The 23,493-nt window shown below is 42.8% G+C and overlaps 1 protein-coding gene across 2 annotated transcripts in view; it reads left to right on the forward strand.

The window, feature by feature from the left end:
* Positions 1-6,224: 6,224 nt before the first annotated feature.
* The window catches only part of CEP120 (centrosomal protein 120), a 63,113-nt gene continuing 45,844 nt past the window's right edge, over positions 6,225-23,493 (forward strand). Inside the window, exons 1-6 of one of the 2 annotated variants that reach the window (XM_075931936.2) lie at positions 6,225-6,653; positions 12,068-12,224; positions 13,435-13,549; positions 16,628-16,769; positions 20,463-20,611; positions 22,432-22,629. In XM_075931936.2, coding sequence (XP_075788051.2) covers positions 6,605-6,653; positions 12,068-12,224; positions 13,435-13,549; positions 16,628-16,769; positions 20,463-20,611; positions 22,432-22,629 — 810 coding nt within the window. In that variant the 5' untranslated portion in view covers positions 6,225-6,604. The remainder of the gene's footprint in view (positions 6,654-12,067; positions 12,225-13,434; positions 13,550-16,627; positions 16,770-20,462; positions 20,612-22,431; positions 22,630-23,493) is intronic. The other variant, XM_006130100.5, reaches the window with a different exon arrangement.

The following is a 23,493-nucleotide window of genomic DNA, read 5'->3' on the forward strand; positions in this document are numbered from 1 at the left end:
TTGAAGAACGTTTCATGCAGCTCAAGGAACACAGCAGTATACTTGGGATGTTGTATGATATTCCAAAACTCCTCACTATACCTGAAGAAGACATACACCAGCAATGCAGAGCACTAGAGACAGTGTTGACACATGATGCCAAGAGCGATATTGATGCGAGTGATTTAGGTGATGAACTGAAAGCCCTTTCAAGGTACATTTCAGCAGGATCAATTCCAAAGGCTGTTCTGGAATATATGTGCACAAATAAGATGACCACACTCTTTCCAAATGCTTTTGTTGCTCTGCGCATACTTCTAACACTTCTTGTAACAGTTGCCAGTGGAGAACACAGCTTCTCCAAGCTGACGTTAATAAAAACACATCTATACTTCAGAATGACACAGGAGAGGCTGGTCAGCCTTGCAACCATCTCAGTGAAGCATGAGCTGGCCCAGACTGTGGACCTTCAGGAAGCAGCTCAAATCTTTGCAACCAAGAAGGTGCGGAAAGCACTACTTCGATTATTCAAACAGATAAAAATGCCAGTGTTTACTATACACACAAGAAAAGTTACATTTGCTGTTCAGGCATTTGAAAGTTAAGTGTTACTTAAAATTTTTGAACAAGGCATTTTAAGATGTTAGTTCTCTTTTATTGGGGTAGGTAGCAGAGCAGTACCATGAAGGTGTAGAACAGGAAGAAGGCAGAATTGAGACCTTTCAAAGTTTTGGCCCAAGCAAGAGGGCATGGGGGTGTCATTTGAACTCTCTGCCTCTGGTGCCAAAATGTTGTGGGCCGGCCCTGGACCCTTCCATACTAAAATTCTAAAATGTCTTTGTAAAAACACTTTAAATATTCACCTTAAATCCTAGCCTAAGCATGCCATTTACATGGTATCCTAGGTCATTTTGCTATCTATCCTTATGTGGATTTAATCCTCTGACACGGGTATTGTTACAAAGAAAATTCAACTTTTTAGAATATGTAGTCTATATAATTTATATCTAATTTGTTTTTGATAAACACAGAACTTTGGATACTTCAACTGCTATAAAAAGGGTATTTTCTACTGTTACTGTTTTTGTAGGAATGTGTTGAGGACTTCATGTTTCAAGTGGTTGTTTATACAAACCAGTAATCAGATCTGATTAAATCTAGAATTACATGGATTTTTCAGTACAGGCAGTCCCCGGGTTACGTACAAGATAGGGACTGTAGGTTTGTTCTTAAGTTGAATTTGTATGTAAGTCGGAACTGGTACATATTGTAGGGGAAACACTAGCCAAACATTTCTCCAGAGCTCAGTTTTATTCTCTCACACCTCACTTCCCTCAGTCCTTTATTCTCAAGCTGAGGTGTCTGCTGAGAAAAGCCGCTCCGCGTCTCCCTGGTCTGCTGGGGGGAGGGGGGGCGCTAACTTCGCGTCTCCCTGGTCTGCTGGGGGGAAGCAGCTAGTACGGGGTTGCGTCACACCGTTTGTAAGTAGGGATCCGATGTAAGTCGGATCCATGTAACCCGGGGACTGCCTGTACTTGCATTGACCTGCCATTAAATCTATAGTACAGAGATTATGAACTGACTCCAAATATTCCCCCTGGTGCAAAGTGCACATGGCTATCAAAATAACACATTATGTGTGGATAATAAATCCATGTGTTAGTTAGCTACAATAAAGGGACATGTTTAACCCATGTAAGCCTGTTGAAATTTGATTGAATTCTTTCTAAATAAATTAATAGAAAAACTTTCATGAGAAAATGGAAGAAAGGAAATAAGTTTGTGAACTGTTGGTAGCAGTGCCAGCTTCCTGAATGGACTTTTAATAATCATCTGTACAAAATCATGACATGAAAGACAACTCTACAGTGAGAAATTCAGTGGTACTAAACCAGTTGAACTACTTAGTTACCTAACACACCTTTTGTAATTTCATGTAAATAAGAGTAGGGATTTCAACTTTTGTCCATGTTAAGCAAAGAATTTAGTAATTATATGATTATTTTGAAGTGCCATTTCAAATAATCCAGGTTTAATACCTTATCATGAACTCATATGGAACTCATGACCCCAAATTCACCTCAGCTAAGAAGGAATCAGTAGGCTATAGTGCTGATTTACAGTTTGCTTAATCACTTGCAGCCTAATAATTATCTTGATCTAACTCTTGCATACTCTAATCTGAAAATGCTTGTCATATACAGTAGACTAGTCTGGTGTGTTTAAAATAAAGAAGATTATGGGCCAGATTCTCAGCCAGTGTAAATTAGCATAACTCAACTGAAATCAAAGGAGCCACATCGATTTATATCAGCTGAGGATTTGGCTGATGATCTACAGTATTTCTTGGCTTACGAAACAAAACCAAACTCAAAATGTCATTGACTTTATTGTAAATCTCTTTAATGACCAAAGAAGTCAATTAAAGCATTTGTACTGACAGCTTTCTTTTGGAGAGGTCATATACTTTAGCGAATACACTCTTGATACCTCATCTTTGGACATCAGTGTTGAAATGTTTCCTAAACATAGTACCTTTTGAATGATTCATAGACCAGAACAATACAATAGAAATGTAGCCATGTTAGTCTGGTCTAGCTGAAACAAAAAACAGGACTATGTAGCACTTTAAAGACTAACAAGATGGTTTATTAGGTGATGAGCTTTTGTGGGCCAGACCCACTTCCTCAGATCAAATAGTGGAAGAAAATTGGCATGACCATGTATACCAAAGGATACAATCAAAAAAATGAACACATGAAAAGGACAAATCAAATTTCAGAACAGAGGGCTTTTTCAATTTGTTTTTTTATATCTCTGGGTGGGTAGTTGAACTTCAGGATCTCTACCAAGCATTTATAAACCTCAATTACCCACCCAGAGAAATTAAAAAACAAATTGAAAGAGCCAGACGAATACCCAGAAACCATCTACTTCAAGACAGACCCAAGAAAACCAACAATAGAACACCACTTGTCATCACCTACAGCCCCCAACTTAAACCCGTCCAACACATTATCAATAAACTACAAGCTATACTGGATCAGGATACTAAACTCCGAGAGGCTCTGGGAGACAGACCCATAGTCTCCTATAGACAACCACTTAACCTCAAGATGATTCTTACCAACAACCACAGGACATACCACATTAATACCAACCCTGGAACTTTCCCTTGCAACAAACCCCGTTGCCAGCTTTGTCCACATACAGTAGACTTCCGATAATCCGGAACCCATGGGATTTAGGTGGTGCCGGATTATCAGATATGCCGGATTATCAGGAGCTACTATAAGCAGGTTATATATATACTGTATTCATTATATACTGTATATAAAGTGTTCTTAACCATTTTTATTGTACATACTGTATACAGTATACTGTAATGTTTTAGTTTTTTTAAGCCTTTTTTACCCTTTTTCCTCAGTTCAGCTGTTGGCGCAGTTACCTTGTGACTCTTTTTTTGCCGAAGCTCACTCACTAGGCTCTTGCCATTTTGATGCCGGACTATCAGGAGTGCCGGTGTCACAGTCCACCCGCTGGTCCTGACCGTATTGTCAAAAAAAAAAAAGGAATGCTTTGGGGTAACGCGTCGACCACTGCCGGCGGGGTGGGGTTCGGGCCCTCCCTCGCTCCCGAACCCCGGTCCAGGGCCCTAACACTAGGAACTTGACTCCCAGTGGAGTCACTCCTCATCCGATCCAACCTCACATAGAGGGACAGGGGCACAGAGGTGCCAAGAGGAGCACGCTCCCCCAGAGCAAATGACAGGATGAGGAAATCAAAACGTGAAAAAGTGTAGTGCTGTCATCACATATCTCAAAGCCAGATCCACTGATGGGGAGCCATAAGGTGCAGCTGCTCTGGAGCCTAGTGAATCAAAAGGGCCCAGGACTCCTGGCCACCACTACCACTATAGTGACCAGAGCCCCACACTCTTTAAATCGCCTCCGGAGCCACAGACGGCATGCTTAGGACTGGTGTGTGTGTGTGTGTAAACATGGTGCAGCTGGCTGCCCCAGCCCCATCCCTTTTGGCTAAGGCCCCATCCCTTCCAGGAGCATGGAGCCAGCTCCCCAACCCCACGATTTCCAGGGGCTTGGCAAGTCTGTTGGCTGCCCCTGATCAAAGCACACACCACACAGAAAAATTCACATACTCCTACTCCTAAATTCCCAACTTTCCAATCCCTCCCATCCTCTTTTCTTCCACTACTCTCCCTAATTTCTACCGTTTCTGCCTTTACCTGAGCCTCCAAATCCTCTTCCTTATCCTACTAAACATTCCTATTAACCCTCTTCACCACAATATCCCCATCCCTTGCTCTGCATCCAGTTTCCAAACCACTCTTTCCAAAAGTCCATCAACTCTTACACCCCCGCAGTTGCACAACACCTCTCAGGAAGCATTTCTATGTGTAATTTGTTTTCTTTTCAAAAATAGTTTCAGTGCTTTCTTGACTATTCTGCTGTACTCAAATTACGTTTCTCACAAATAGACAAATACACCACATAAATAAAATTCCCAACCCACAATCATCCTTAACAATGACAAATTCTTGACACTGGCAGATTTTCCCCAAATATTTACAGTTTATTCTCCGATTTCTGCTCAGGGTTGGCTGCCAACCTCAGAGAATGCACAAACTTAATGAAATACTATTTCTATTCTCAGGGTTGCATCTCTTCTCAGAAACCCCTTACAGTACATCTAGACTACAGAGGTATCCTGGAAAAGCTCTGCTGTATTCAAGGAACTCATCCACTTTTCCGAAAAAAATGTCAGAAAAGCAAACACAAGGAAGAAAGGATGTTCCAAAAGAGGTTTTTTCCCAACATTTGGCCCTGAGTAGCTTCTTGGAAGTAAATTGGAAAAAGATATGCAATTTGCCCTATTAACCCTCTTCATCACAATATCTTTGTTCCCTCCCCACCCCCAAATGCAGACAATTGTGTCAAGGAAACAAGCACTACAGATCCCAGCATTTAATCCATTCTATGGAGAGATGATTTGTTTTTTCAGTGCTATTAGTCCAGTTTTCACAAACATACAAATGGTTGATTGTTTCTTACTTGAAAAAACTTGATACAGCAATGTCATAGGTCTGTAGTATGGCTAAAATAAATGCTGTATTTTACAGCAATTTAAAAAAATACCGGTGAGCCTCAAAGCCCAATATAATTTTTGTTCTCTTAAAAGAGGTATATACATCCACACAACTTCATCATAGCTTCATGAAGTAACTAAGGTATCAAATACATAAATTAGAATCTGACTAAGGATTTGCCTTTTGGCTCCAATCTGAGTGGAATGATCCACTCATGCTGCTTCCAGGGCTGGGGCTGTGGTATGGCTGCTCCTGGGGCTGAGGCTGGGGCTGCAGTGTCACTGTCCCCATTGGGATAAACCAGATTCAAACCACCTCTCTGGGCATTTCCCTTGTACCCAGGCCCTGTGACACCACTAGGAGGACGGATCACATAACTGCACAGTCCCTTTCTTCTTCCTTTTAGGAAGCTAGCTAAACAACCAGTGGGGCCACTGGACGATTGAGATGCTAAAGGAGCACTCAAAAATGATAAGGTAATTGCGGAGAAAAGAGATAAAAAAGACTGGGACTTTTCAGCTTAGAAAAAAGGAGACTAAGGAGGGATATGCTAGAGGTCTATAAAATCATGACAGGTATGGAGAAGGTGGATAAGGAAAAGTTATTTACTTGTTCCTCTAACATAAGAACTAGGGGGTCACCAAAATAAATGTATAGATAGTAGGTTTAAAATAAACAAAAGGAAGTTTTTCTTCATGCAGCGCACAGTCGACCTGTGGAACTCCTTGCCAGAGGATGTTGTGAAGACCAGGACTTGAACAGGGTCTGTAAAAGGGCTAGATAAATGTATGGAGATTAGGTCCGTCAATTGCTATTAGCCAGGAGGATGGGTAGGAATGGTGTCCCTAGCTTCTGTTTGTCAGAGGCTAGAGGTGGATGACAGGAGAGGGTCCCTGGCATTGGCCACTCCCTCTGGGGCACCTGGCACTGGCCACTGTTAGAAGACAGGATACTGCGCTAGATGGTTCTTATGTTCTTGCTTTGTGCTCCCGCATGTCCAGAGCGCTTGGGGTGTTGTTCTCCCTTCTCGGCCACAGGCGGCGCTGTTCCCTACACTCTACGACCTCGAGCCTGAAAGGCCGCCGTGAACGCTGCTGTGCAGGGCGGCCGGGGGATGATCCCAGACCGGAAGCGGCGCTCTCTCTTCTCCCACCCTAGTCTTTGTGTTTCTCGGTCCTCCAGCCTGCCCGGTGCCGCTTGGTTGCTAGGCGGAAGTGAAGCGGCGGGGGCAGCGGTTTGATTTAAGCGTCCGAGGCGATAAAGCGACGCGGCAGCGCGAGTGGAGCTGGGCGCGGCGCATCCCCGATTTGTCCCCGCAGAGGTGGAGACCCCCTGTTAGGGCCGGGCCTCCCCCCACCCAGTAACCTCGGGATCAGCCTGGGCCGGGATCTCTCTCGCCCCTGCCTTAGACACCCCCGCAGGCCAGGTGCCCCGGGCTGCCAGCCTCCGCTCGCCCCTCCTCCCCGCGTCCTAGCCCTTCGCCGGAGCCCCGCTCTCACAGGCAGCCCCAAAGCAGAAATGGCTTCCAAATCCGACCAGCTTCTGATCGTTGTCTCCATCCTGGAAGGTAAAGTAGCGAGTCCGGGGCACTGTCCTCTGAGCCCACAGCTGGCTCTTGCTCCAGCTCGTTTCTCTCCTGGCATTGGCGCTTTTGCGTTTTTCTTTTATGGTTTTTTAACGGTGTAAATTTTGTTAGAATACCGGGATGATGGCTTTACTAATCCTTATAAATAACATGCCAGGATGTGGGGCGGAGTTACCTTTAAGTAAAGCATATGGACTTGCCTTGCAACAGCTGATGTATTTTTGTCAATTTTTTTCTTTGTATTGTCAACAGCAAAGTACTTCATCAGGAATATACAAAAAGAGTTTGAATACTGAAGTTACATTATATTTTAAAGGCACAGTCTCATCTTAATAAAATCAGAATCTAAATAAATGAACAATCATTCCTTAGCCTTGTTGAAAGCTCTATGAACTAAATTCATTTCTGATTTAAGAGGTCATGTTTTTCATTGCAACTGACATATTAATGACAAAGATAATGTAGGGCCTAAATAGCTTAACAGGAGTCTCTTAGTTGCTATCTATAGTCAGGAAGGTAAAGCAGGTGCTGGGATAACATTTGTGCAGACTTTAATAACATCTTCCTTTTTGGCGTGTTTGTCCTGGATTTGTATCTAATTCAAGGTATACAGGCAGTCCCCGGGTTACGTACAAGATAGGGACTGTAGGTTTGTTCTTAAGTTGAATCTGTATGTAAGTTGGAACTGGCATCCAGATTCAGCCGCTGCTGAAACTGACCAGCGCTGACTACAGGAAGCCCGAGGCAGAGTTGCTCTGCCCAGGGCTTCCTGGAATCAGCCGCTGATCAGTTTCAACAGGCTGAATCTGGACGCCAGTTCTTACATACAGATTCAATTTAAGAACCCCAGGCGTCCCCAAGTCAGCTGCTGCTGAAACTGATCAGCGGCTGATTCCAGGAAGCCCTGGGCAGAGCAACTCTGCCTCGGGCTTCCTGTAGTCAGCGCTGGTCAGTTTCAGCAGCGGCTGACTTGGGGACGCCTGGGACAGAGCAGATGGGGTGCTGCCGGGTTGGTCCCGTAGTGCCCAGCGCGGCGCTACGGAACCAACCGGCAGCGCCCCAGCTGCTGTACCACAGGCGTCCGGGGCAAAGCCGTGGAGCACGCCGGCAGTGGGACAGCCGCAGCGTGTCTGGGCTGTCCGCTGCCTGCGTGTTCCGCAGCTTTGCTCTGCTTTGCTCCCTGTCTCCCTGGTCTGTTGGTCTCCAGCAGACCAGGGAGACGGGGAGCAAAGCCGCGGAACACGCCGGCAGCGGGACAGCCGCGGCGCGTCTGGGCTGTCCGCTGCCCGCGTGCTCCGCGGCTTTGCTCCACGTCTCCCCAGACCAGGGACAGCCCAGACGCGCCACAGCTGTCCCACTGCCGGCGTGCTCCCCGGCTTTGCTCCCCGCCTCCCTGGTCTGCTGGAAACCAGCGGACTAGGGAGATGGGGAGCAAAGCCTCTGAGGACGCTGGCTGCGGGACAGCCGCGGCGCGTCTGGGCTGCCCGCGTGCTCCGCGGCTTTGCTGCCCATCTCCCTAGTCTGCTGGAAACCAGCAGACTAGGGAGACGGGCAGCAAACCCCGTTTGTAACTGCGGATCCGACATAAGTCGGATCCGCGTAACTCGGGGACTGCCTGTATGCAAATAACAGGTTATTTTTTCTAAAGCATCAGAAAGTAGAAGTATTAAACTTTTGGTTGTGTCAGTTATTTTATGGTGGAGCTCTCTATTCCTCCAATTTTAAATGGTAGAAAATATTTAAAGAAAAGTAATTCATGTAAAATCATGAGATTTGACAGTAGAGAAATCAATTTTGGTTGTTAAAATAATCTCTGATTTTGCTTTGTTGGTTGGAAATGAGGCTTTGGCTATGTATAAGGGAAAATGGGAAAAGTAGAAAAAGGGAAACAATATTTTCAGTGTTGTAGCTAGTTTGTATGATTACTTTAACAGAAAGAAATTGGATGAGGACTAAGAATGTTAAAATGATTTTATTTAAGTACAGTAAAACTCCATTAGTCCGGCATCCAATGCTCCGGGACTCCTGATGGTCTGGCACTATCAGGAACCCGGAAGTGCTGGGGCAGCCGGACAGGCTTCCCCCATTCAGCTGCTGCTGAAACTGACCAGCAGCTGAATCGGGGAAGCAGGGAGCAGAGCAGCTGGGGTGCTACCGGGTTGGTCTCGTAGCGCTGCCCCTCGGGGCTGCGGGACCAACCTGGCAGCACCCCAGCTGCTCTTGGGGACACCTGGGACAGAGCAGCTGGAGTGCTGCTGGGTTGGTCCCGCAGCACCAAAGGACGGCGCTGCGGGACCAACCCGGCAGGACCCCAGCTGCTCTGCCCCGGGCTTCCTGGAATCAGCCGCTGATCTGTTTCAGCAGTGGCTGACTTGGGGACCCCTGGGGCAGAGCAGATGGGGTGCTGCCGGGTTGGTCCCGCAGCTCCGAGGGGCAGAGCTACAGGACCAACCGGGCAGTATCCTAGCTGCTCTGCCCCAGGCGTCCCCAAGAGCAGCTGGAGTGCTGCTGGGTTGGTGCCGTAGCGCCATCCCTCGGCGCTGCGGGACCAACCCGGCAGCACCCCAGCTGCTTTATTGCAGGCATCCCCGATTCAGCTGCTGCTGAAACTGACCAGCAGCGGCTGAATCAAGGACGCCTGGGGTAGAGCCGAACTGTCGTAAGGGGGGGCTATGAGGAGTCTGGGGTGGCATCCCCTCCCACCCCACTCCAGACCCCTCATAGCCCCCCCTTCTGATAATCCGGCACCTTTGGGACCCAGTGGGTGCCGGATTATCAGATATTCTGGACTATCGGAAGTTTACTGTAAATGTGTAACACGGGGGAGGGGAGCAGCTCCCTGGGAGCTGATGCACAGGGGGAGCTGGCTTTTAAGCCACCTGTGTGCTGCTGCCTCTGATATGGGGTAGGGAGGGTGTGTACTCACTCCCCTAGAATTGTCTGTCCCCTAACAACACCACTCACCTCTGCCTCTGTATCAGCGGGCTCCCGCCTGCCTGACTCCTCACTGCTACCTTTGATATAGTGGGGGAGGAGAGGGGCTGCATGTAACTGTGAAGGCCTGGGATCATTGATTAACCATATACAGGATTAGGCTTTCACATCCATAGTGAGGACTCAGGAACTCCTTTCAGTGTTGTTAGAACATGTGACAGCTGCTTGTATATGATGAGTTTTTAATGGTTCTGTTTGCATAGTGGTTTAACATCTCTCTATTAAAAAAAAATGTTCTGCAGGATGACAGTGACTTCATCACTCTGCGTCCTGCCTGCCTCCCCTCTCTCCTTTCCCCAGTGCTTGGTAGCCAGGGCTGTCATGCTGCGGCTTCCTCCTTCCCTGATGCTGGGGGGAGCCTGGGCCATGCCTTGGGCCCCTCCCCCCCAAGTGGCCAAGGAGAGAGCCAGGGCTGCCTACCTCCGGGGTGGGGGGGCTTGGTGAGCGTAGCAAGAAGGGGTGCAGCCCCCTATTATAGATAAACAGAGAAGGGAACTTGAGAGAAATGCAAACAGGGTACTGCAAAGTTTTGTGTGTTTTACAAAGGTGTTTTAAAGACGGGTATAATTTCTGAAACTGTTGACATACTCATGGCACTCAACTCTAGGCAGCTTTTTTTAAAAAGTTTATAGGCCCCTTTATTTGCCATAGCCTAGTGATCTATATCTGAATATTTTCAAACAAGTCATGATCAAATCGGTTTTAATATCTGAACTGACCAAACTTTTTAAAAACACAATATTGAAAAATTGTTAACAGAATCTATCAGCGGTTATACCCCTGTTATTGAAGGCCTTGTATGTTATCTTAACCAAAAGATAGTAGGTATAAGGTCTAGGTGTTGTAATAAATTTTATTTAGACCTCATTACAGGTTTGGAGTCTAGTACACCACGATGTTGCACTTGTATTCCTTACCGGTGGATCCCCACCTCATTTATCTAACACTGATAGATAGCTCTATGGACCAACAGCTTTCAACATTTATTTTGTGCTTTTTTAGGAGGTTCTTATACATTTTTTACATTTCAATAACAACTCAAACATTTTTAGAAATTATGGTATTGGGCTGAAAATTTGTATATAAAATTCAGATAGATGCTAATCAAATCCATAAATCAAGTATTATGAACATTTTTTGGGGAAAAATTTTACAAGGCCTGTCTGGCTGAGTATTTTTAATAACTTACTATTATGAGCACCAAAATAACAAAATGTACAAACTATCACAAGAGGTATAATTTATCATTTCTTCTATCCCTGATTGTTTAAAAAGAACCTCACATCAGATTACAAACTTCTATTAAGCTTTTCACTAATGAATCACTTTAAAAGACATAAAAATCTGCACCAGCAATATTCCTGCTATGTATCTGACAGTATTATCTTTCCAACTTTGAATGCAAGCTCTCTATAGCAGGGAATAAATTATTTTGTTTATGACAGTACTGGACGCTGCTGGTACACAGTACATAATATAAAAATTGATATATTATGTCTCTTTAGTTAGAAAATATTGCTTATTGTATTCATTTAAATAACCAATGAACTTCCAGAGCCAAAGGAAAAAATCTAAAATATTGTAAGTGCCTGATCCCATGCACATGGGATGGTAAAGTTTCTTGTGTGAGTAGTTCCATTATAATCAGCTAATTAACTCACTAGTAAAGTACACATAGGCAAGATTGGGACGAACTGCATTAAACACTGTTTGTTAATATAGGTGACAATTTTTTATTAACTCAGGATACTTTCATACCTGGTATGTGTGGAAGTCCACCCTCCACTGTTTTGGACTAGCACAGAGCTACTGAACTTTGGAAGCTCTTGGGGACACAATGAGAACCACAGCTTAAGTGTGGTAGCATATACATGCAAATATCTCCTTTCACACTGACAGGCATGAATACAAAGATTAAGGCAAGACTAGACAACACGCGGGCCCCGTTTAAGTCAGTTCTGCTGATATTAATAAAATTCAATATTTACCCCATTTCCACCCATATGACAGCACTTTTAATGAGCAATGACAGTCCAGGAATTTAACTACTAAAACACATGTGAACAGAAGACCATTATATTGACTGCTTTTTTGTTTTGGCTCCCTCCCCCACCACCTCCGCGGGCTGCATGTACCCATACTGCACTGTGGGCCACAAACAAATGGGCTGTGGGCTGCATGCGGCCTGCGGGCCACGTGTTGAATAGCCCTGGACTAGCAGAAAGGAAAGATATCTTTTAAAATACATTAATACACTTTCCAAGTATTAATTTTTAAAACAACTTTTAGAAGAATGATACAGGAAACTTATTTGTAAATTATCTGTTTTGTGACAAAAACACCAATTCTTTCATGTTTTTACCAGACATGCCTGATAGTTGTGTCTTTGTATTTTGTTCCAGGACGCTATTTTCCCAGACGTGCAAAGCATATGCTGGTGGTAGAAGCAAAGTTTGATGGTGAACAGCTAGCAACAGATCCTGTTGATCATGCAGACCAGCCAGAGTTTGCCACAGAATTGGCTTGGGAGCTTGATAGGAAAGCACTTCACCAGCACAGGTTATATTATTAAATTCTCAATTTTGTCATGATTTTTATCTTTACAGCCATTGAAAAACTGTATCTGACGTTAAAAATGTTTCCATTACAGTAGTACAATCTGCTATGTTTAATTAAAGTATATATTGTAAGTTTTCCACCATTATATTGCTTCTACAGTACAGATGATAACTGGTAATGTGAGCGACACTGAAGGAGTCTAATACTCACATGTGAAGTTTAATTTTTTTTAAAAAATCTTGTAGCAGAAGAATATTATGCTACAGTACATACACTGGATTCAAGTTATTTTGTATAAACTGGAATATATTATGAGAGAACCATATTGATCTTAAACCATATTAAATGCAAAGAAAAAAATTTTACAATACTGTTTCATTCTAAGAAAAGTTTGGAAACTTTTACAGTTTTTGTAGCAATTGTCACTTAGCCTACTTTGAGTATATATCATTATGTGGCATGAACTTTATGCCTTAATAGTAATATTCAATGTGTCAGAATCACCACACATGGATAAATAGTTTTCATTTTGAGTAGTTATACCTCCATTACTAGAGAAACCTTTTCACACTTGCTACTGACAAGTAAATTAGCAGCATGCCAGTACAAATTTATTGATAAAGCACAAACCATTCGGGGTCGCTATGTGTGCAGCCATAATTATAGATGGTTGTATATGTGGGGAATAATTTCAGTTATTTTAAGACCATTTAAAAATAATGGTGTAGATAAACTTGTATTCTGAAAATATATGTGAAAATAACCAAGGAACATAATCAAGTATTTAATGCAACTGTTTGTTTCACACATTTATACTTTTGTAACCAATTAATTAATACTGAGGAGAAATTGCGATTGAAATGTGTTGTACTGCTCATTTTGTGTGGAAGTTAATACTGTATGTCCAACTGCTATGTCTGAACCTGCCTTTGTTTCTGGTGAGGAATAGGTTCATGAAATACTATTATCTTTTCTATGATTGCTTGGGTTTAGGAAGGTACTGTATAGTGAATTATTTTTTAAAATGGGGTTATTTTCTTTTTGCTTCTATAACACTGTTTTAGGTTTAACAGTATGTATCCTAATTCAACCTAAACCTGTTAAAAAGTTGCTATATTTTCATTTTTATTTTATATTGTAATTTTTCCATGCTGTGAAATTTTTTCATCATTTTTGTCACATCTTGGATTTCATTGTGGTATTGTTCCAGGCTACAGCGTACACCTATCAAACTTCAGTGTTTTGCTTTGGATCCTATATCTTCAACTAAGGAGAATATAGGCTATATTGTTCTAGATTTAAGAGCTGCTCAAGAAAAGAAACAGGTGTGTTTTTTTTTTTTATGAAGAGATGTTAATAACTAACAGATGGTACTTATTGCATTTTCCATTTTTGTAGAAATACTGAAATAGTTCTTGTAATGAATTTGCAAAGCTTTGAATCCTATTCGAAGGAATGTTGACTTATCAAAATATGTAGTTCAAAACCTTTACAAAAGAGATCTCAATAGCATGTTGAAATACAAATACTGATATCTTGTGTGCATCACTCTATTAAAATGATTAAATGTAAAATGCATTTGAATTATTTTTAATTAGTCATTGGAGATGATTGTGATATGAAGAAATTAAACATGTGAGAAGGTTCTTTTGCCTTCCTGAATTTTAAAGATTTTGAGACTTGCAATCTTGATATATTTAAATAATTCTCTATAAGCTGTTTCTAATAACCAGACTAATATTGGATTTTTATTTTTTAGTCTAATGGAGTAGATGGTTCCTATCTTCTGAAACTACTAAATTTCCAATCTTAAAAAAACCCTCCCGATTTTAATAAAGAAATAATAGTACAGGTAAAAACATTCAGGGAATGGTTACAGTGAGTGAGGGATTTAAACTTAAACAGATTCAGATCTTTATAAAAAATATTGAGCGGTAACTTGATTACGATGTTTAAGTACCTTCTTAGGAAATAAATACTGGGTACTAAAGAGCAAATTTGTAACAAGAACTAGTGGCTGGAAATTGAAACCAGTAAATTTTAACTAGAAATAAGGTAGACCAGGTGGGGGGAGGGGAGGTGCGGGGGTAAAGTAATAGCTTTTGTTGGTCCAACTTCCATTGCTGAGAGGGCTGCCTTGAAGAGCTCTGTAAAAGCATATTTCTCTTAGTAGCAGAAGTAGATTGAACAAAAGGTATTACCTAACCCACCTCTACTATCTTGGGGCCAACACAATAACACTGTACATTTTTAACACTGTGGATCTGGAATAAACTACCAAGTGAAGCAGAAGATTCTCCATCTCTTGAGATCTTCTAATCAGGCCTGTATGCATTTTTGGAAATGATGTTTTAACCAAATGTAAGATATAGTGCTCAGTACAGGGAAAACTTGGTGAAATGTAATGTCTGTGATATAGAGGCTAGATGATCTAATAGTCCATATTGGCCTTGAACTCTGTGTGTACACCATGGCTAGTCACATCATATCCCCCATTCACTGAAGCCACAGGTTTCCATTTTAGCAGAATAAGAAAGCTTGTGTTCCATCCAATCTTACTTTGTTGGGGGCCTGTCGGATGAAACCTATAAAAAACAAGATTTTTCTCTATTGTGATGTAAGATTGTATGGCAGTGTTCCTCAGAGTGGTCTGTGAAACTATTTTGAGAAACCTGTTAAGTGGCCACTTCGGTGTGTGTTATTACTAGCTCCGTAGCCACGGAGCCTCACGGCTCCCATTAGCTTTGGTTTTCCATTTACAGCCAAGAGGAGCCGCAGGGAGTGGTGTAAACTGGTCTGCCACTTCCTATGGCTCCCCTTGGCTGCAAACAGTGAACTGCAGCCAATGGGAGGTGCAAGGTTTGTGGCTGTGGAGCCGGTAAATATACACTCTGGAACGGCTTTTGTGGATTACTTTGAGAAACACTGTTCTATGGTGTTCTTAACTTCTTCCTTTATTGAGTATGCCCAGCTATTGGAAGGAATATGCAGATTTTTATCTATGAGTCTAGTCTAAAATATAGTCAGCTATTATGGCTTCAGATATGTCAATCTATGTCTTGATGCAGTTTTTCAGTAATTGGACTGAAATATACACTCTCTTTGTATGTCAACATAGGGCTTATGTCTCACAAAACAGCTATAATTCAGAGTGCAATCTAACCTCCAGGTAGTCAGACAGGTGCACAGAGAGGTAATGATTTGAATGAGGTTATGCAGGGAACTTGGGCAAAACTGAGACTAGACTTCAGACATCTAGACTGTTGCTTTCCATGCTGCAGTCACTAAAAACCAGTTTTTGATTTGTTTTTCCTTTATATAATGCTTTTCTATCTGTGTTCCTCTTTCTCTCTTCTCTGAGATAGGCAACAGTCATTTAGAGAGCTATTTGTATGTGGATGGCAGGCATTTTTGAGTAAACTTTGGTCAGGAGTGCCTGGGATAGAACACGTGCAAAAGGGGCAGTTTACTCCAGGCCCTCTGCTTGAGGGAGCTCCCAAGCTTGTGGAATTTGAGGTCATAGCATTTTGACTCTGCGCACCAGGTCAAAGTGCTACTTAGGTTTGATGGAAGAAAATCATTACTCTGTCATGATGGAAGTGTGGCTGAGCCACATTTGGGTGAGTGGTGACCCTATGACAACAGGAGCAAGGAACCATGCCCAGCCCTGTGGGATGAGAGGCATTTCTACAGAGTGTGGGACTGGCTTGCTCGCTACCTCTCATTTCCCTCCCACCTGCCGACTGGAGGGTAGAGGGGGCAGTTGCCCCATGGCCTGGTGATTTGAAAGGGCCTGGGTTCCCAGCAGCCGCTACTATAGGAGTGGCAGTGGTCAGAGCCCCAGACCATTTTAAATCACCACCAGAGTGCCTCCTGGTGCGCTCTGAGCGGCTCTGAGGGCTTCCTGGGGTGAGGGGATGAGAGAGGAGGCCGTAGCACCAAGTGTTCCAGATGGTGCTGAATGCTGGCTGCCTCTGAGGGCATTCCCCTTCTGGGAATGCAGAGCCGGTCTTTCCAGCCCCCCCTCCCCTCCTTGCTCAAGGAGCTCAGCAAGTTGGTCAGCTACGCTGCTTCAACCCTAAGATCTCAGGTGGGGAGTAAGAGGTTCAGTTTCAGATTTTGATATGGGGCTCTGTAAACATCTGTGATCTTGATGTAATTTGGTTTCTGCTTCATCTTAGCCTTTGGAAGTGTGTAGAATGTATCAAAAACCAACACTGTTATGGTGGAATGGAAGTGACACAATCAGATTGATACTTTGAAAATAAATACTGAAGCACATTTTGAATCTCTTGGCAGTTAGGCTGCAGCAGAATTAATTTCATCCTGTAACTACGTTGTATTCTTTTGCCATTCTCTTATGTCTTATTTTTGGAACATATCAATTTTCTAAAATTCTGCAGGCACCAAAATGGTATCCTTTGCTCAGCAACAAATATACTAAATTTAAATCTGAGATGCAGATAAGCATAGCATTGGAAACTGATACAAAAGCACCAGTGGATGGCTTTAAAGCAAAAGAAGCGCCTCCTAGAGAAAGGAAAGGTTAGTAGCATAATAAAAATGTTAATAACATTCTGAAAAGTTTCATGCTTATGAAGAATGTACAGTTTCTTGCAAATGATAAATTGTGTTTTGGGGCACAAGTGCATTTTAATTTAATAGTGTTTTTATAGAAAATACAGGTTGGACCTCCCTGGTCTGCCTCCCTTGGGATGTGACTGGTCCCAAACATCCAGGAAAATCCCTCCAGGAGAGGACATTTCTGGCCCTCCATCCCAACTCCTCCTGGCCTGGTTGCCGGCCTCCTCGCTGGCTTCCCCTGCCAACCACTGCTGGAGCTCCTGGCCCCACTGGCTCTGCTGCAGCTGAGCTGGGGCACCTGGCCCCGCCAGACTCGCTGCAGCAGCCCACAGTCCTGCAGGCTCTTATCCCCACCGCAGCGGCCCTGCTTCCAGGACTCCTTGCCCCACTAGGGCAGATTGGGCTCCAGCAGGGCCCTGAGCTTAGAATGGCCGTACTGGGTCAGACCAAAGGTCTATCTAGCCCAGTAGCCTGTCTGCCGACAGCAGCCAACACTAGGGACCCTGGAGGGGATGGACTGAAACAATGACCAAGCCATTTGTCTCGTGCCATCCATCTCCAGCCTTCCACAAATAGAGGCCAGGGACACCATTTCTACCCTCTGGCTAATACCACTCCATGGACCCAACCTCCATGACTTTATCTCACTTCTCTTTAAACTCTGTTCTAATTCTAGTCTTCACAGCCTCCTGCAGCAAGGAGTTCCACAGCTTGACTATTTGCTTTGTGAAGAAGAACTGTCTGTTATTAGTTTGAAGCCTGCTACCCATTCATTTCATTTGGTGTCCTCTAGTCCTTCTATTATGGGAACTAATGAAGAACTTTTCTTTATGCACCCTCTCCACACCACTCTTGCTTTTATAGACCTCTATCATATTCCCCCTCAGTCTCCTCTTTTCTAAACTGAAAAGTCCCAGTCTCTTTAGCCTCTCTTCATATGAGACCTGTTCCAAACCCCTGATCATTTTAGTTGCCCTCCCCTCTCCCACCCTCTCTCTTCCCCTCTCCCACCTCCTTTTCCCAGTCTCCCCGAGTTTTGTTCAATAAAGAGAGTTTCTATTTTTGAACACACGTGTCCTTTATTTTGTACATCAGGAAGGGGGGCGAGGGAGGGGTAAGTGGAAGGGGGTGAGGGAAGAATGGGGTACGAGCCCCTGATGAGGAGGACTAGAGTGGCTCTGCGGGCTCCTCGGGATGGAAGCTCTCCTGCAGCCCCCCTATTGATCCCCCCCTCTGGATGGCAGCCTGCGGCAAGTGCAGCCAGTCTGATGGCCGAGTGCTGTGATGTGCCCAGTGTGGGCACTGAGGGCACTCCAAGCCAGGACTGCTTTGCAAGTGGGGTACCCCTGAGAACTGTCTGTCCGGGGTGGGGGTCGGGTCCCTTTAAGCACAGCCCTCGGCTAGCCTGTGACAGCAGCTCCATGCTCTAAGTCCTACTCTGATGCCCTGCCGGCACTGCTTCCAGCCATCCTTAACCCCGGTTCAGGGTCCACTCAATGTGGACATGCTAGTTCGAATTAGCAAAACGCTAATTCGAACTAGTTTTTAGGTCTAGATGCACTTGTTCGAATTAGCTTAGTTCGAATGAACTAATTTAAATTAAGTTAGTTTGAATTAGTGCTGTAGTGTAGACATACCCTCAGATAGAGACAGCAAGAGGGGCGGGGGAAAGGGAGAGAAAAGGAGGATAATTAAAAGCGGCAGCGCTGCATTGAGCCCGGGATCAGCAGGGGACTTCTTCCCAGTTGACCCCAGGCTGAATGCGATGCTGCTGCTTTGAAATGCCAGGTGGAACAGGATCAACTGGGGACTTCCCAGCTGACCCCGGGCTCAGTATGGCACTGCTGCTTTGAAATTCTGGGTGGAGCCTGGAATCGTTTGGGGACTCCCCAGCTGACCCTGGGCTCCGTGCAGCATGCCAGCTTTGAAATGTTCAAGCATTCCCAGCGGGGCTCTTGTGCATTTCATTGAGGAAGTGCAGCACCAAGCCTGGGGCCAGCGTGCGACTCTGAGCCCCTGCTGGGGTTTTTGCGCATTTCAAAGCGGAGGCACCTGTGTGGAACCTGGAGTCAGTGGGACTTCCCACTGGCCTTGGGCTCCACGCTGTGTTCCAGCCCACTGGGGCTTTTGTATATTTCGAACACAGAAGTGCTTATTGACTAGTTGAGTAGTCAGTGGAAATTCCATCAACTACTGGAATAGTAAATTAAGCGCTACTGAACATCCCTAGTGTATACTAATGTAAGCATTGTTAGGGTTATTTTATAATGGAGGCAGGTATAACAAGATGACTATCAGTGCTGGTGCTCTGAGAACTGTCTCAAGAAAATAGTTCAATGCAGTGTTAAATGGTATTGTGTTAAATAAACTATTCAGAGTGCTCTTTTCAGCCTAATTCTTTGTCCTTTATATTCTCTCCTCCTTCCTTGGAAGGAGGAATGAGGGCACATGTGAAAGGTTGCCTAAATTTGTCTTCCCTGTTTCCTGTAGGCTAATAAGAGAAAATTTGGGGTACCCATGTCTTGTATTCATGTTTGTGTCTGGAATATTGAGCTCTCCTCCACAAATTGTAGCAAATTATGGGCTTCACTTAGGATGAGAACTTAATGTTTTAATTTCTCACTCATTAACTTAAAGTCAGGCCTGAACCCAATAAACAGTGATCTGATCAGACTATCGATCTTGAAAACAGTAGTGAAACTTGGTGTGTGTGGCAGTAATCTCTGTAGGATGGCTGCTGCTTGTCCTTGAGATCGTCAAATATAGAAATGAGTGGCACCATGAAAAAAATAATTTCTCTTTCCCTCAAATCCAGTTAGGCAGCAGGAAGAGTTGGAAAAACCCATCTTACTTCTTTCCTGCACCTCTCTGTTCAAGCATGATCCCCACTTGTATTCTGTATGGAAAAGATTTGTGTAATGGAAGGGCCTTGCCCTTCTCTCTCCTCTCCAGACCACCTCATAAGGAATTGTGGTGCAGGATGAGAACCTCGAGTGTCTGGGCAAGCTAACTGGGACAAGGGGCCAGGAGGGAAGTAGGCACTGGATCTCAGTGACCATGGAGAATGAGGGTTGCATGGTGTTGGTAGAGACAACTGGAGGTTGTGTATGTAGGGGGTGAGATTTGAATTTGCTTGGAGACGAAGACTAGTATTCGAATGAGGAAGTTGGAGTGGAGACAGACTAGTGAGGGCAAGCGAGTGTCAGGAGCAGCCAGGAAAGGGAGCAGATATGGCCAAGACAAGGACAGATTGGAAAAGATAGGGCAGAAGGAGTGATGTTTACAAGGGACGGAGGAATGGGCAGATGAGTCTGTGTCTGATAGAGCACTCTTTTCCATAGCCTGGGATTTTCATGTGATTCGAGCCTCTGTTCCTCTGCTGTCAGCAAATAACTGTGAAACCCATGGGTAAATTGTACTGGTCTGCATACAAGATGCCAGTTTGATACTTCTTTAGTTACTCTATTACCTCAAGCAATCTGTGTCTGTGTGATGGATATAAAGGTTCCAACTCTGCTAGTGGCCCAGGTTGATATGAATCTGATGTTCGGGGTTAGGGTGGGATTCAGTTATTACTAATTTAAGAACAGATGTGAAATACACCAATCTGGTGATCTAAGGAACATTAACCAGAATAATTCTCATCTCTTCAAGTGCCTGCTCTGCTTTCTGGGCTAGATCCTAAAAATATTGTAGCAGTTCTGAATGAGGAAGAAGGCTATCATCAAATTGGCCCAGCAGAATATTGCAGAGAATACTTTGTTTTGTCTGTGACTATAGCATTTGCTACACAGTTGGAACAGGTAATTATTATTATTCATCTTTAAGACCATTATGCCAATAAAACTTTTATAGTTTGTGAAAAAGTAATGATTTGGCCATTTTCTCATTTCCTGTGTACAGGACTTTAATCTTTTAAATCTTTATCTTCTTCTAGTGAAAGAATGGTATTCATTTTGGGCCAGATTTAAAATTGTATTTTAAAATATTATGCATTACTGTATACTAAATAAAATTATTCTGACCATGTGGACAGTGTAAGATTAATATCAAGCCATTCATATATTTTCTTTATGCATTTGGGTTTGTTAATGGTGAGATATATCGAAAGTACATTGTTGTCGCTCAGCAATCTTAACTGATTTCTAAAATAAATTGAGGGTTTTTGTTTATTTGGAACTTGGAAAGTTGTGTATTCGGGTTTTTTTAATTTGCTTGTAATTTTATATTTAATTGCAACTACAGTTCTAGGATTGTGTATGTTTTTAAATGTGGAGAACATTTTTTTTTCTCCCTAATGTTACACGCTTAGCTGAAGTTTGAGAACTTTTGGTCCTTCATCTTCAATAATACAAATCTGTGCCACTTGAGTTTAAGGAAGTTCTGTTAGCTGCTTGCTGTAGAAAGAACTTCGGAATATTTCTAAAATGCAGCCAGCCCAAAAAGGACAATATGTTCTCTCATAGTAATTGGGCTCAAAATTATCCAAATGATAACTTTAAATTCAACATATTTCTTCCAACATAGACATACATAAATTTTACAGTGATCTAACTAATGGAAAATGTGGAGGGTTTACAACAAGTTGCTTTTTTAATTACAAGGACACAAATAATTTTTAAATATAAGTAATGCTTTCAAGTCAGCATAACTTTTAAATTATTTATAACACAAGCTGTTAAACTTTCTTCAAATCTCAGAGGTATTTTTCTTTCTTGAATAAATTTGGCAAATTTCCATGCCAGAATCCTAGGCAAACAAAATTAGAGCTTTATAAACCAAGCTGGTTGCAGCCATAGGAACTGATTTGGCTACTTTTTACATTGTGCCTTATTTAAAAGTGTTATGATCATTTCTGTCTCTACCATTGACTTGTTTGACTTTGGGAAAGTCATTACAGATCTGTCTGACCTCTCTTGCTTGACTAGATTCTCAGTGCTTGGGGAAAAGACTTAGTACATATTTGAACAGTCCTACCGTGTTAGGGCCTTTTCAGCTAAGTTCTCTGGGTACTAATGTGAAATACAAATTAAAGCTACTTGGCAAGTACTCCCATGGAAGTCTTTAGGATGACATCTGGAGTAAAGTGTTGCGCAGCATTAATAGGAGTGGCAGGATCTGGCTGTCAATATGGAAAGACTGTTGCCTCTCCATATATATGTTAGGGATGTTAATGCGTTTAATCAACTAGTCACAGAAACTGCAGAGCCACAGTGGAATTAGCTCCCAGCCCCAGGAGCTAACCCTGCTGCAGCTCTGCCTTTTAGTGTATCAAGAGCGTGGCATCTGGGACCAGGCGCAAGCTGGAAATCAGCTAATTCCTGGCTCATGCCCAGTCCCCTGCTATACCTCTGCCTCACCTGTCACCCATGGGAGATGGTGCTGGAGGGCGGCTTTTAAGCCACCTCTTCCCAGCACCAGCTCCTGCTCCTCCCACCCACCCCCTACTTACATCCCTAGTATTTTAAAACATTTTTGCAATCTCATGTTTAAGTTAGTCTGGTCTTCTGGAGTTTGAGACCAGTTTTATCTACAATTTTTATAACTCTAAGGAGATGCTCGAAGGCAGCTGTAATTATTTGTGTTGGTAAAATATATATATTGTGTTTTTCCTCACACTTAGTTAATTCCTAGTACAATGAAACTTCCGGAACGACAGCCTGAGTTTTTCTTTTACTATTCGTTACTGGGAAATGATGTAACAAATGAACCCTTCACCGATTTAATCAATCCAAACTTTGAGCCAGAGAGAGCATCAGTTCGAATACGCAGTACTGTTGAAGTCCTTCAGGTTTATTTTTCTGCACAGCCAAAAATACAGGTAAACATTCTTTTTGCCTATGATAACCTAGGTTAAGTAAAAATCTGTTTAGCTCTAAACTTGCCAGTCTAGAAATTAATGAAGTAGACTTAAACACAATATTTTATAGATTTCTAATCTTCTGTTTTGTCTTACTGGGTGGTAATTAAAAACTTCTCTTAGATCTTGATTCTGCTCCCATTAAAGTCAATAGAAAAATTCCCAAAGAGCAGTATTAGTGGGCCCTAAGTGACACAGTTGACGAGCAAGCCATGTTTCAGATGCAACACATTTTATCCCTTTTATTAGTTGTCTTTTTAAATGTGAAGTACAGAGTTGATTTTTTTACAGGGATTTTTTTCTGTTGATCTTTTCTCTACTGAACTACATAGTTTTGTTTTTAAAATGTATATTTTAAACCATTTTAATTTAACTAATATTACTCTGTACCTAAAATAATTTTATTTCGGATTGTTGCATTTCACAGTAGAATAGCATTTGTTAACCAAGACTCTTTAAATTTATATTTCTGTAGACAGGACTCTACTGAGCTCACATAGTAGAGTTAATTAAACCTGATGACATCTTGCCTTGATGGAAAATATTTTATGCATTTTATATGTTTGGCGTATGTTTTTTTTTCTTTTTTTAAAATAACAATCTTATTGTAACATACCTTGCAAAAAACACATTGAGCTGGATTCTCATCTGGTGTAAATTAGGGTCATTCCATTGATATGAATGCACCTATTCATTTGCTTAAAGTTAAGCACATATTTAAATGCTTTGCTGGATTGATGTCAGCATGCTTGTATCATTCAATCTCTGTCATTTGCTAGTAAGACATATTTATTGCTAAAGAGGATCAGATTTATTTATAGGGTT

This window comes from Pelodiscus sinensis, chromosome 6 (assembly GCF_052426305.1).
Source record: "Pelodiscus sinensis isolate ZL-2025 chromosome 6, ASM5242630v1, whole genome shotgun sequence".
NCBI lineage: Eukaryota > Metazoa > Chordata > Testudines > Trionychidae > Pelodiscus > Pelodiscus sinensis.